The sequence below is a fragment of the Piliocolobus tephrosceles genome, chromosome 7 (assembly GCF_002776525.5).
Source record: "Piliocolobus tephrosceles isolate RC106 chromosome 7, ASM277652v3, whole genome shotgun sequence".
Classification (NCBI taxonomy): Eukaryota; Metazoa; Chordata; class Mammalia; order Primates; family Cercopithecidae; genus Piliocolobus; species Piliocolobus tephrosceles.
The window spans coordinates 81,785,371-81,800,312 of record NC_045440.1 but is presented as its reverse complement, the minus strand read 5'-3'; the positions used below and the strand labels follow the sequence as shown (position 1 = coordinate 81,800,312).

The window sequence follows — 14,942 nt, the reverse complement described above, 5'->3', positions numbered from 1 at the left end:
GCCCCTTGCGGCCCCGAGTCCCCGGCCCCGCGGCCACAGCGGCCACCGGCGGAGTCAGAGGAGGAAGAGGAGGTGACAAACTCTCCGGCCCCGCGCCGCGGCCCGCAGCCCCGCGCTCAGGCATGCAGGCGCGGCGTCTAGCCAAGCGCTCGAGCCTGGGCAGCCGCCGGGGGGGCGCCGCGCTGCAGCCGGCCGGGCCCGCGCCCGCGCCCGCCAAGGAAGCCGCCCTACCCGGGCTCCCGCCCCCTGTCCCGGGCCCGGCCCCGGCGCCCGCCCCGGAGAGCTGGAGGCCGCCGCTGCCACCGCCGCCGCCGCGCAGCGCCGGGACCGGCCCCCCTCGGGCCACCGGGGCCGCCGCAGCTGCCTCGTCGCCGGTGCTGCTGCTTCTGGGGGAGGAAGACGAGGACGAGGAGGGCGGGAGCAGGCGGCGGAGGGGGCTCGGGCGGGTGGAGGAGAAGCCCCGAGGGGTCGCGGAGGAGGAGGATGACGACGAGGAAGAGGAAGACGAGGAGGTGGTCGTCGAGGTGGTGGACGGCGACGAAGACGACGAGGACGGCGAGGAGCGTTTCGTGCCCCTCGGACCCGGCCGCGCAGTCCCCAAGGGCCCGGCCCGGGGCGCGTTAAAGGTGCGTGTTGGGCGCGGTGGCGAGTGTCGGACCCGCCGGCCTGGGGACGGGGGCGGCCCCGGGCCCCGGGGCGAGGCGCCTGGCCGAGGCCGGTCAGCGGCGCCGGGGAGAGACCCGGCTGGGAGGGGTGTGTCAGGCTGCGCGGGCGGCCGCGCGGAGCAGCGCGAGGAACTGTGGATTTGCCTCTGCTTCGGGCCCCTGCGTCTCTCCCAGGCGGCCGCTCCCCCTTTCCTCAAAGGCCAGGTCGGGTTTGTTGTTTGGTGTGGGTGCCGGGAAAGGGCGCTTCGCGGGGGGGGGGGGGGGGTGGGGAACTTGGGTGATGGGACCACGGAGGCGCCGCTTCGTGCCCAGTGGGGACGGGAGAGGTAGGGGAGAGTGAGATTTTTTTCTCCCCAAAGGAAGGAGTATCCCCTTCTCCTTATTTTGAGGGCGGTTCAAGCTTATTGAAACTAGAAAGAGGTGTTTCTTGTCAATCTCTCAAGCCCCTTCTTCCATCCAAGAACAATTGTTGATGAGTTTCCATCACAGGCGCTTGTGAGAGAACCGGTAAACCCAGTACAGCAAAAACCAAGCCCTTGGTTTCCACATGCATTTTGCTAGCAGTTTTTGGCATTGACCCTCGCCCTCCCATGTCGGTAAACTCGACATCGTTTAGCGTTTGGGTTTTTTTCCCTCCTCGAAATTGCAAATGAGGAAAAAAGGGGAAATCAGGAAAAGGGGGTGGGGTGGCGTTTAAAATGGATGTGAGTTTCTGCTGAGAATTCTAGCGAAGTCCCCTGTGCACTGAAGCGCCAAGAGATTTTTCCATTTGTGTATCTTCTGGAGATAAGGGGTTTATTATTACACAACTGACTGGTTGGGCTTTCAGGCATGCGATTGGACAAAGCAGACCACGTTGAGGTTCATGCACGGTGTATGTTGCTAAGAAGTTTTGAGGGCAGCAAGTGGTAAGCAATGGAATGAGTGATTTTTCTTAAGAATGGCTCTTAAAATCAGCTGAATAACTGTTTAGTGGAGTTTTCAGAAGGTATTGCTATTTCAGGAAGAAAAAAAATTCATGAACAAGTGAGCTTAATAGTTAGAGACCATTTAAAAAAGCTTTGGATGCTCACCAAAAAAGCTCCTCAAAGCTTGAAATTGAATTTCCAAAGAAATGTTGAACATCGGCAATTAGAATAGCCCCAGAGTAGATGTGGGCAGAAATTTATTTCCTAGACCACCCTGGAAGTACCAGCTCTGGGAGTGAGAAATTTTCAGCTAGTAGTCATTTAGGATGATAGTTTTTGACAGCTGCTTGTGGAAATCCAAACCGTGACTGCATTCGTTACCATGGTCTGTTGAAAAGCCTGCATTGTATGGCTACAGGATATAGCTGGGTTTGAAGTGAAGTCACACGGTGTCAGTGACATTGAATAACAAAAGTAGTGACTCCTTAGCATTTTTGTCCAGAAGTACTGAAAGTGTGTCTTGTGGTTTGAATAGTGATTGCAGAATTTGTGATAGAAACAATAATAATTTATGCTCTGTGATGAAAACAAGTTTAATATAGGAAAAAAATTCAAATCCATAAAAACAGAATAACGAGTGTGATAATTCACTTGATCAATAAAGATTTTTCACATCTCCAAATTCCTTTAAATTCTTTTAAAATGGGCTTCATTTTATAACACTTTCATTTGCCCACAACTTTTCAGAAATTTACACAGAATGTTGAGTCGTTTGAGGTTTAATTTTATCTTTTTAAAATACTCTTTTAAAGACACTGTATCTGAAGAGATTTTCTAATGGAATATCACTAGATAATTTTATTATAATGCATATACGAATGTTAGTATCATATATATTCATGCATTCATTTAGTCAACAAATATTTATTGAACACCTACTATGTGCTAGCAGCTATTGTAGAACATAGCAGTGGACACCTTCCTGATGCTCACATCTAGGCATCATAGCAACAATCAGACACATAGATGCAGACGTACATGCATAAGCAAGAATAACACTTCATATTGTGATATGTCCTGTGAAGAAAATCATGGTCTCTTAGAGTTTCAAAGGAAGAAAAAAAAGCTACTGTGGGTGAGATCTCTCTGAGGAGGGAACATTTGACCTGAGATATGAGACGTTTCACATGGGAAAATCTTTCCAGGCAGAGGGAGTAGCAGTTACTAGTCTTGAGGTGAGAAGGAGAAAAGGGTGAGTGTGGCTGGAACTTGGTAGGTATGAGATATGTCAAGGAGGCTGGGAGGTCCCTGCAAAGAGAGCCTGGTGGGCCCTTTAAAAGGATAGTGAAGTCTTTGAAAAGTTTTAAGCAATAAAGTCTTACAAGGTGATTTGTAGTTTTCAAAAGATCCATGCTGTGTGGAGGACAGCAGTGGAGGCAGGGAGGCCAGTTGGGTGGCTGTCACTACACAGACCAAGGGAGGGGTAGGGCAGCTTGGAGTTAGAGATTGTCAGGAGTGGGTAAATTCAGAATCTATTGTGAGGATCAGCCTACAAGAACTTGTGGATGCGTTGCTTGATGGGTGATGAAGGAAAGGGAGGAATCCAGGATGAGACCATGATATAAGTGTTGGTTGAAGGTACTATTTACTGAGATTAGGAAAACCTAGAGAACAAAAATCAAGTTTTCTGTTTTGTGCATGTGAAGTCTGAGATGACTATTGGACAACCAGGTGGAGGGTGTGGTTAGGCAGATGGTAGCGAGATGGGGAATGGATAGGAGAGGTCAGAGGTAGTGGGAGGAATTTGAGGACATCAGTGTGTTAATGTCATGTAAAGCCTGGGGGCTTTAAAAGGAGTACAGGGGGCCAAGAGAGGAGAGCCTGGGGCCTGATTCAGGGGCAAAGCACTATTTAAGTTTGGGCATAAAAGGAGAAGCCAGCAAACGCTATTGAGAAGCAGCAGCCAAATAAGTAGAAGGAAAACTAGAAAATGTAAAGTCCAATAAGCCAAGAGAAGAAGTAGTTCCAAAAAGTGGGTGGGGAGTAAGGAACTGTGTTGAATGCTGCTGAGATACAGAATAAGAAAGAGAGAGAGAGATGTTCATTTGGCTTAGGTAAGATGGAACTTACAAGTATCCTTGACAAGAGAAGTTTCAGTGATATGCTTGGAGTAGGCTAAGCAGCTGATTAGAGGTGAGGACAGAGGGACACATGAAAAACTCTTTTGACAAGTTTGTTGGAAAGGAGAACAAAGAGGAGGAGGAATACCTGGAAGGCCTATGGCCTAGGTTTTTTTAATAGATGGAATACAGTAGACCCTAGTGTTATGACTAGAGCATCATGGGAATTATGTGGAAGAGGGGATATTAGTTTTCTATTATAGTGTAACAAATTACTACAGATGTTTTTTTGCTTTAAAACAGTTCTTAGAGTTAGGAGTCTAGGCTCAGCTTAACTAGGTTTGCTGTAAAGAGTCTCACAAGGCTGCAATCAAGGTGTTACATGGGTTGAGTTCCCATCTGAAGGCTTGACCAGGGAATGATTCACTTCTAAGCTTACACAGATTGTTGGCATAATTCATTCCCTTGCGTCTGTAGGACTGAGGGTCCTAGGCTTCTTGCTGGCTGTTGGTTGGAAGCTGTTCTCAGCTTGTAGAGCTCCTCTCCCCCACCCCTTCCTTACTTCCCACTGTTCTTTGTCACATGGGCCTCCTTAGCTTGGCCTCTTACTTCATCAAGCCAGCAAGGAGAATCTTAGAGCCTGCCTGCCAGCAGGATGGAGCCTTGCATAATGCAATGTAGTCAGGAGGAATAGGCCAGCAACTTGGCCATATTCTGTTGGTTAGAAGTAAGTCACAGGTTCCACCCACAACCTAAGGAGAGGGAATTTTACAAGGGTATAAACCCCAGGTGGCGAGGATCATTGAGGGGTCATCTAGGAAGGAACCAAAGATGTAAAGAAAAGAGAAAAAAACTACAGGAAGAAAGTCCTTGGAAAGCCTTAGGGAGGGAACCTGAAACCCAAGTAAAGGGCCGGCCCTTGGGAACCTTCCTCCATTAGATTGGAACGAAGATGGAGAACATGAGTCCAGATGTGGGTACATTTTCTATATTGGGTGATGATCAGATGATAGTGGTTTTCTGATGGCTTCTGTTTTCTCCATGTAGCAGAAAGGAAGGTCATCAGCTGAGGGTGAGGGAGATTTAAAGTAAGAGCTGAAGGCATTGAGAGCAAATGTACTAGGGAGATGAATATAGTTGCCAGACAGTATCAAGGACCCAACTTGTGATTCAACATTTATAGTTCAAATCGTCTGTCTGGGTATGTGATATTCCCAATTTTATTCCATTGCCTCATGCATATAATAATATAATAAAAATAATCCCAGCTAAATTTATTGAGTGCTTACCAGGGCCAGCGCAAATCCAAGTGTATAGTCTCATTTAAATTTCATTGCATATCCATGAGTCAGGCATTCTGTAGAACTTCATTCTACAGAAGGGATGAGCAACTTATTTAAAGATAAAAAGCTGTTAGGTATCAGAGCAGGGGTTTGAACCCTGCACAGTCTAACCCCAGAGGTAGCACCCATATGCATTATACTACATTGCCTCTTGTAGAGAAAGTGGAGGGCTGGATTTAGCAGAGGTGAGGTTTAGCCTGATGGGTGAGCAATAGAAAGAAAGAGATGGAATTACTGTCGAAAGAGTTGGCAAGTGTATGATAATAGACTGATATAAGAAAAGTGAGGGCAGAAGGGAGTGAGGGGAAGGTAGAAAAGTCATGTGTCAGTGGGTTGGAGAAAACAAAGGGAAAGCCAAAAAAATCAATAAAAGAATGGGAATGAAATCCATGACAATTTGGGTTCCACAATAATATTAATACAAACAAATATTTGTTGGTATTTGTGAGGCAGGAACTTTACTAAATGCTTTATATGAAGGAGGAACTTATGAAAATTTATGACTTGGGAATCAGTATGACTCCCATTCTCCATCTGATGATGCTGACTTGAGGTGAAATACCACATTCTAGTATGTGGTCACAAGTGGGGAGCATGGGCTCATGTCCATTGCCTGTGCTTCTAATCACTGAACTGGCATCTTTCTATATTTATTGGGATTTGTGTGCCCATGTATTTCCAGGAAGATTTGGGATGATTGAGGAAACAGAAATAGATGCTACTAAGTCTTTGAGATTTGTTGCTTGATTACTCTAACTGATACTAATATATACTAATGTGGGCTTTAAATGAGATAAGAGAAACTTTGTATTACATGGTTTTCAATTTCTGATCAAAAGAAGCTTAAACGTTTATCTGCAGTGGTAACAGTCCTGAACACACAAACCCCTCCCCACTCCCCTGCCTACCACCAACTAATCCCTGGGCCCCTGTATAAGGAACACTACCAAAAAAACAGAATACAAACAAACAAACAAGCAAACAAACAGACAAAAAACAAAGGCACTGTCAAACATAAAAAGGATGCAGTGTTGGTACTCAGTGAAGGGAAAACAGTAGCTAGGCTGAGATAACAAGCACAGGAGTGTGCTCTGCAATCCTATGTAGCAGTTTAGAGATAAGAACACAAGAATCTAGAGGGTTTGATAATTTGCTAGTGTAATAAACTTATGAAACGCTTGGACACGAAAGACTGCTAGAAACCTACCAAGATTTTAACTATTGAAAAACTGGAGAAGAAAGGCTTTTAAATGAGATAATATATGATAGAGTTCCCACTTTCAGTGCTCAATAAATATTAATTGAATGGAATCTGCTTCATCTGTGCCAGTTCTTCAGGGATGGTTAACACGTCTATTAGACTATCTCTTGAATATCAGATGACTTTAAGAAGCCTTTGGCAGGAACTGTGCAGCAAACACTGAATTCCAATTTGCTAACAAGTATGTGTCTTGCAAATGGTCTGTGTTGGCTCAAGCAAAAGGCATATGCTTAAGATACCAGACAGAGTTGTCATTCATTGAATTGTAGACTGCTGGAGTTGGAAGGCAAACAGATACTATTTGGTAATCCAGTACTTTCATTTGACCACCGAGGGCACTGACTATGCAGGGTGGTATGCCTCGTCCAGCTGGGGCTGCTAGCAAGTTTGCTGCTGCCATGATTGGTGCGCTGGTCTGCCAACCCCAATTTATTGTCCTCACTTCTGGGTTGGTTTTTTATGCTCAGGAATGATCTACAGCTCACACTCTTAGAGTTGTGGGTTGAAAATCCACAATTTTCTGAAGTGATCTACTACTTACTGCTTATGAACTTCTATTTTTGGAATGCTTATCCTTTGTAAAGTACCTCAGCTAGAGGTGGACTTACATGTGGCTGTGGTGTGATGGGTGGAACCCTCTGTGAATCCTGCCTGGACCAGTCCCCACTCCCTGTGAGCTTTCCAAGGGACACATATACACAGAGGATAACAGATGAGAAAAGAGCCCCATTTCATCGGGAAGTGAGTGCCCATAGTCCCTGGTGGGGTGCTAATAGTAAATTTGCCTAGAAGATATCATTACCAGTCAACTGTTAGAGCCTCTTCTCCTTCACCAGCATTTTACTACTGGTTGACCGTGGAAGGCCCCATAACACAAGTATTAGAGAAAAGAAGAGAAAGAGCAAGAAATCAAGCCCTTTCCTGAATCTGCTTACCCCCTGCCTGCCTAGTAGGGGGAAGCCATACCAGGCCTGGTGCACCTGTAGTCTCAGCTACTTGGGAGCTTTAAGCCCAGGAATTCAAGGCCAGCCTGGGCATCGTAGTGATACCCCATCTAACAGAGCCTGAGAGAGCCACAGCCCTATGTGGGTTTGATCTTCTAAAATTGGTAAATCTGTCCCAGTTAGATTAATGTATCCCTCCCTGCAAGAGGGACTTAGAGGAGTAAGGGAGCCTTTCCTCCCCATGTCATTGTATAACATCCAAACTTCTGATGTGCATGAAACAATCAGCCTTGTTACAATGACGTGATATAATGTTTGCAGAAGTCAAGCAAACTTGACTTTTAGTTGCCCTGTGCCATCTCATCTTAAGGTAAATGCATGATTTCCATTAGACTTTCTGAAATATTTGTTAATACTTAGAGACCCTCATAACCAGCCAACTCTACGTTGTTGAAATATGGATGATTTTCTTTGGGTGTGTTGTCCATGTTTCTGCTCATTCCCTCTATTAGGAGATATTTATTGAGCCCTACTGTTTACCAGGCTCCTGCTATACACACAGGATACAACAGTAAATAGGCCTTCTTCTGCTTTCAGGGAGCCCACATTCTAACACATTCCTGCCAAGTTGTCTAAAGAGGTATGAAGTCGCTTTTCCTCTTTATCCCTAATGAGATCAAGATTAGATCTGCCCAAAGCCTTTTCTTAGCTACCACAATTTGAGATGTAACTTTGAAATATACCTTTAAAACAACTGTAACCAAGTGATCCATATGAAGAAGATTCTGTGGTTTGGCTAGGAGGTGATTCTGGAATAGCTGGTCAAAAGATGAGTTTAGATCACTGAATTTGGCAAATAACTCTAGTTGCTCTTATTTACTAAATGAAATGGAACAGAATATAACTCTGAAATATGTGTTCATAGAATTAGAACGATTGAAGTTTTACACGTCATTGAAGATACAGTTTTGGAAAAATCTAGAGTTATAATTTATATGTAGGAAGCAAGCTTGACTCTAGAATTTTCAAGGAGAGTCTGTAACGTTCAGACTCTCTTTGAAAGTCAGGACTTTGCAGTAACACACAAGGGGGGGTCGTTCATGTTGCAGAACACCATGGAGGCTTGAGGAGCAAAGAAGTAGTAGAGTGCTGCCTGGGCACTGCTCCAAGGGAGGTCTCCGTGCCATACCTGACGGTCACCGGTGACAACGTTTGCTTTACATATGTTCTTGTCATAATGGAAGGTTAAATGAAAGTCAAATCTCCTCGATTCAGACTAATTGTAGATGGCTAGTAGAAATAAGTGAATGTCAAAAGTGTTCTAACAGTTTAAATTAAACCCAGTGTTTTAAAAGGTTGTATACCCTGAAATACCATCTGATAAAACCTGCAGAAAGGATAATTTTAGTTCCTAAATGTGACTTTCATTGTTGGCACATCAGTGAGATGGGAGAGAACAGGCTGAGTTAAAGGAGTTGATCCTCTCAGCTGCCCCCACCCAACTGTTACCTCTCTGTAGATCAAGAAGTGATATGGCATAGGCTATGGGTTCAAATTCTAGCGTCTCCACTCACTTGTTGCATGGCTACATCAAGTTACTTACTGTCTGTATGCTTTCATGTTATCTATAAAATTGGAATAATATGATTCCATCATTGGCTATTGTTTTTTAATATGGTCCAGAGACCTCCTGAAATTAGACATGGATGGCAATTTATTTTGTTTTGGGTTTCAGAAAGGAAACATTTGTAAAACTGTGCTCAAGGATCTAAAAATCCTGCAGTTATTTTGACTGTTACAACCTCCTTGTTAATGCTACCAAAGCATTTCAGAGAGCTACTTCCTGAAGTGACCCCGTTTATCTGAACTCTGTGGTATTCCATCATAATATGTGGTGAGCTTTAATCTTCCCTTTCAGCTCAGGAACTGTGAGTCGTTTATCTACTTGTGCAAAGAGGACAGAGACATCCTATCTCTTATGTTCATCAGTTTGTTCAGGATCTATAGCTCTTATATTGGAGAAACCTGGCTATTATCCAAAAGGGTAGGTTGGAAGAGGCTTACCACACACATTGAATATAGTTCTTAAAGCTGCTGTGGAAATAAGGTGATGTCACCTTCTACCTCTCATTTGCATGTGGCTGGAGTCTCCAAGGCATGGGTTTGCCCTTCCCACCCTCCTGTGCGTTGGTGTCTTGGACTTGTAATTTTGTTTGGTGAATAAGTCATTCTTTGGTTTTTGGGTAGATGGAAATGGGTGGCCCAAAGTGTACCTCTAAACTCACATCTGCTTGCTCCCACTATTAGGGAGATGTCTAGACACAGAGAAAAGGGTTTGGTAATTAATGGACTTTGGGAAATTCCACTTAAAAGTAGAGATACAGTTTTTTTATGTTATAAAATATTTCAAACATAGAGGAAATTGGAAGAGTAATGTAACACACATATATCTATAAAAAAGTTGCTGGCTATGTATGCCAAGGGCCATTTTGAGTTTCTAAGAGAGTGAATATAGAGATTGTGATATTTACATATTTATTTATCAGACTTTTTTCCTAGAGCATCTTTCCTTTGGGATACATTTTGGGAAATACTGGTTTATAATTTCTTTTCTTGGTGGGAAAGGCATGGATAAGTGTCTTATCCTTGAGATAAATAACTAAAACTGCTTAATTAAAGAAATAAGTTTTCAAGTGAATTTCACAAGCACAAAGGAGAGTTAAAGTGTTGTAGTGGGTCATATAAGCTTTCACATATTTTTCCTCATAAAGCTGATAACTCTTCAATATTGAGTTTCTAAAAAAGGGAGTATTTCCTGTGGTAAATTTTCACTTGTATATCTGTGAATACCATTCTTGTGTGTGAAGCTTAAAAACAGGTAGAGAACACTACGTTTCTCAATAAATCAGTACCCACGATGGGTCTAATGTGAAAGACAGGAGGGTGTGGGAAGTGTTATTGTAACAGAATCTAAAAGCACCAAGGGAGCAGAAATTCACAAGGTGTTTATATCCAGGAAAGTGTGTTTAATAAGGTTTTTCACGTTCTTTTTTTTGAGATGGAGCCTGCTCTGTCGCCTAGGCTGGAGTGCAGTGGTGCGATCTTGGCTCACTGCAAGCTCCGCCTCCTGGGTGCACGCCATTCTCCTGCCTCAGCCTCCTGAGTAGCTGGGACTACAGGTGCCTGCCACCACTCCTGGCTAATTTTTTGTATTTTTAGTAGAGACGGGGTTTCACCGTGTTAGTCAAGATGGTCTCGATCTTCTGACCTCATGATCCGTCCGCCTCGGCCTTCCAAAGTGCTAGGATTACAGGCGTGAGCCACCGCACCCGGCCTGTTTTTCACATTCTAAAAGAAAAAAAGATTGAAACTATCAGGAGAGTCTCAATGAAAAGAACATAAAATTTACCAGGATTCTAGGATTGATACATTTTCTGTCAACACTATTGCTATTACAAGTAAAGGGATTTAAGCACTTGTGAATGCTGAGACCATGTATAATAACTCTTAATTGGATATTGTTCAACGTTTATTTCCATATTACCCAATATTTAGTGCATTGTAACTAATAGAAGGCCCTCATGGCCAACCTTACTTGATCTTCTGGATCACCTTGAGAGGTGGATATTATTATCCCCATTTTATAGATGTGTAAAATAAGCCTCAGAGAAGAATTAGAACAGTTTCTGTTGAAAAAATATATATGAAGAATTTTATACAGAATGACAGATATTTGTCAAAGATTTCGGAAAACATTTGGGACGAACAGATTTTTTAAATAATTGGTATTGGTACCTAAGCCACAATAGAAATTTAAGGAGAAAGAATATTTTGGAGTAAATTATAAATTAAAACAATGTGAAATAGTTTTCATAGGTTGCCATAAATGCTTTCATGTAGTTTGTGCACGCTTTGCAACTCAGCTGCAAGTGCTTACAGAAACTAATTTCTAATTTTTAACAATTTTTTGCAAGTTTTTGAAAATGTTTTGATTGTCAGGTTCATAGACTTCTAACTCAAAACTAATGTAACAGAATATTAGAAAAAGAATGGAAATATTAGAAAGGGGATCTTAGAATTTATAAAAATAAATATCTGAAGAGTACCTATTTGAAAAAATGTAGTTTTGTTTTATCATATATTGGTCACAGTAAAAATTCTCAGAAAAGGGGGGGGGAATGGACAACTGAGCCTACGTAAACACAGAACAAACACTGTGGCATCTTAGTGTGGGAAAGAGGAGGTGACAGTAGGGGAGGAGCCGCTTGAAGGGTTGATATGACCCAAGGTAGAGTTTACAGAAAGACAGCAAGGTCTTTTTTTTCCCATACAAAATGGTATTTTTTCTCATACAAAATGTTGGTAAACAATACCCTAAAACAACAGGAGAAAGATCAACACATTATATTTATACAAACTAGACCATGTGGCAGTCACTAAACCAGCAACTTTTGAAGTTCTACAAGGCTCAGACAAATCTAAAAGCTAGAAGGGGGATGATTTTTTGAAAGACTGAACCCACAGTCAGGCACACATCACCCAGTGTATTCTATTCCACTTGCCCCATTTCAACACAGAGACAGTGGTCAACGAGGCAGGTACACACTGATTTCATGTGTTGTCCATCAAATCTTCCCTTCTCTGTTAGCTCCCCAGACTTTGTTGTCACCACTGCAGCAGAAGATGCCGGCTGGCCCTGCACCACAAAGAAGCTCTTGTTTGCAGTTTTATCTGAAGGCCACATAGAAGTACAGAGGTTTGAAAGGTTAAGGTTCCAGTGTGTGTGGTTCAAATATACCATCCAGCAGCATGGGATGAAAACAGAGGTTTCATTCTTACAATCTTGTTTGCCCCACAGTGTCTTGGGATTTTTGCATGAGTGTGTGCACGTGTAGTGTAGTCTTAGCCTTATCCAGTGAAGGATGACTCTTGTGTAAAAAGTGAGCCAGTGACCCAGGATTAAAGGTTTGGTTCAGAAATTCTTAAATATATGTATATATATGCAAGCCTTATTCTCACTGTTTTCAGTCTGGTCCTTTGACCAACACTGACCTCTTTTAACCTCTCTGTGTTGCTTTTCTCTTCAGGCTTATTTCCACTCATCCAGTAGAAGAAGGCATAGTCAAAGTCATTCTGTGGGCTGAAAGTCTGCCTGTCTGTCGTACAGACCTGGAGTCACTGCTGACTTATCCCTGAGATTGCTCATGTCCTTGAGAACACAGTGTAAAACTAAGGGCCTCTCAGGTTAATGTATTGAGAAATACAAAAGCAAAATATTTGTATTAAGAAACATAAAGAATTCACACAGCAGCATCATTCATACATGGCTAGTGCTGTTGGCATCCTTGTGGGAGCCATCATTCAGGTTAAGGCCAAGCAAATAAAATCATGATAGACCAGCATGGCATGGGAGTGAACCCCAGGGGAGCAGGCCTACAGCTGTTACTCCAACACCTACTTTCCCACTATCACAACCCATTGCTTAGGATAGTTCCTATCACCCTGTACCGATAGTGGTCATATTGGAAACAAGACAGGGGCAACCCTTTCCTACCCCTGGTAGATTAACTTCAACACAAAGTAATGGTTTTTTGAGTCTAGCAATCTGGTCTCATGTTTTATCTTTTTACTTTAGCATAGAAAATATATCTTGCCTTAGAACCTAAAACCTATGATCAGAGATGAAGAAGAATATCCCACAATGTTAAGAGTCAGTTTATCAAGAAGACATAAAAATCCTAAATATTTATGTGCCTCATGAGAAAGCTTCAAAATATATGAAGCAAAAGCCCAAAGAATCAAGAAGAGAAATAGACAAATTCACAATTATCATTGAATATCTTTGTTACATTCAATTATTGATGGAATTGGTAACAAAAAGTAAAGTTATAGAATATTTGAATAACACCACCAAACAGCTTAATCTAATTAATGCTTACAGACTGCGACACTGGGCAATTTCAAAATTTTACCATGAATATGAATGTACACTGTATACTGGGGGGCACACCAAATCTCAGTAAATTCCAAAGAATTGAAATCATATCACATAGAGTATATCCTTTGACCACATGGAATAAAATTAGAAATAAATAATAAAAATCTAGCTAGAAAATTCACAAATACTTAAAAATCAATTACTATATTTCTTTTGTTTTTGTTTTTTGTTTGTTTGTTTTGAGACAGAATCTTGCTGTGTCACCCAGGCTAGAGTGCAGTGGCACGACCTCAGCCTCCCGAATAGCTGGGATTACCGGTGTGCACCACCACGCTTGGCTAATTTTTGTATTTTTGGTAGAGACAGGGATTTCACCATGTTGCAAGCTGGTCTCAAACTCCTGACCTCAAGTGATTTGCACGCTTAAGCCTCCCAAAGTGCTGGGATTACAGGCGTGAACCACTGTGCCCGGCCCAATCAATATTCTTTTAATAAACCATTGAATAAAGAAGAAATCACAAGTGATTAGAAAAATAGTTTAACTGATTGAAAAGGAAAATGCATCATCAAAGTTTGTGGACGTTACATCAGTGCTTAGAGGGGAATGTATAGCCTTTAATCAGTGATCTTCCATCCAAAGGTGTTAGAAAAAGAAGAGGAAGGAAATAAAAAGACAAACATTAGAGAAAATCTGTGAAATCAAAAGCTGATTCTTTTAGAAGGTCAATAAAATTGATAAACTCCTAGCAATACTGATTTGTTTTTTAAAAAGAGAAAGCACAGATTACCAGTTCAGGAATGAAAGAAAGGACATTACTCTAGATCTTATAGATTTTAAAATGAAAATTCAGACATACTACTTTTATGTTAGTAAAGGACTTTTGCCTATAAATTTGAAAACTTGGATGAAATGGGAAAATTCCTTGAAAAACTCAGGTTAACAAAACTGACCACATGAAGTAACAGGATATCTGAATAACATACCATCTGTTAAAGAAATATCCTATGATTTGAGGTAAAAAAAAAATAAAAGTAAAAGAAATGGAATTTATAATTAAGAACCTTTGTACATAGAAAACTCCCAATGAGAATGGCTTTACCAGTGAAATCTATAAAATACTTAAGGAAGATATAATACTAGTCTTATAAAAATCTTTACAAAAAAGAAATAAGATGGTATCCTTCCAATAAATTTTATGAGACCAGCATAGCCTTGACATTAAAACCATGCAATGATATTACAAATAACATTGCAAACTTTCATGTACATAGACAAAAACACTTAACAAAATATTAGCAAATAAAATCTAGTGACATAAAATGTATGATACATTACGATCAAAGTCATTTCTTCTCCAAGGAATGTAAAGTTGTTTAAATACTAAAAATCAACTGGTGTAATTCACTGTATTAGTAGATTGAAAGGGAAACGCCATATGATTATCTCAATAGATGCATAAACAAGCATTTGACAAAGTTCAATACTCATTCATGGTTTAAAAACTCAATAAATTGGATGGAAATTCCCCAAATTGATAAAGTATATATATAGGAATCCTATAATTAACCTCATGTTTAGTAGCAAAAGATAATTTTCTCTACCAATATCAGGAATAAGGCAAGGATGTCTGCCCTGTTTTATTCAATATCATCTTGGAGGTTTTAGCCAGTGTGATAAGGCAAGAAAAATAAGTGAAAGGCATAAATATTAGGGAAAAAGCAAATATCACTGTTTCTATTTGCAGATTACATATTATATGCAG

At 41.6% G+C, this 14,942-nt stretch overlaps 1 protein-coding gene across 2 annotated transcripts in view; it reads left to right on the top strand.

Annotated features, from left to right (window-relative positions):
* Positions 1 to 26: 26 nt before the first annotated feature.
* ZNF704 (zinc finger protein 704) overlaps positions 27 to 14,942 on the top strand; it is a 248,598-nt gene continuing 233,682 nt past the window's right edge. For both annotated transcript variants that reach the window (XR_003309605.1, XM_026455058.1), the window contains exon 1: positions 27 to 626. Coding sequence is in view for 1 of the 2 variants with exons in the window: in XM_026455058.1 (XP_026310843.1) it covers positions 123 to 626 (504 nt within the window). In the remaining variant the exon portion in view is untranslated. The remainder of the gene's footprint in view (positions 627 to 14,942) is intronic.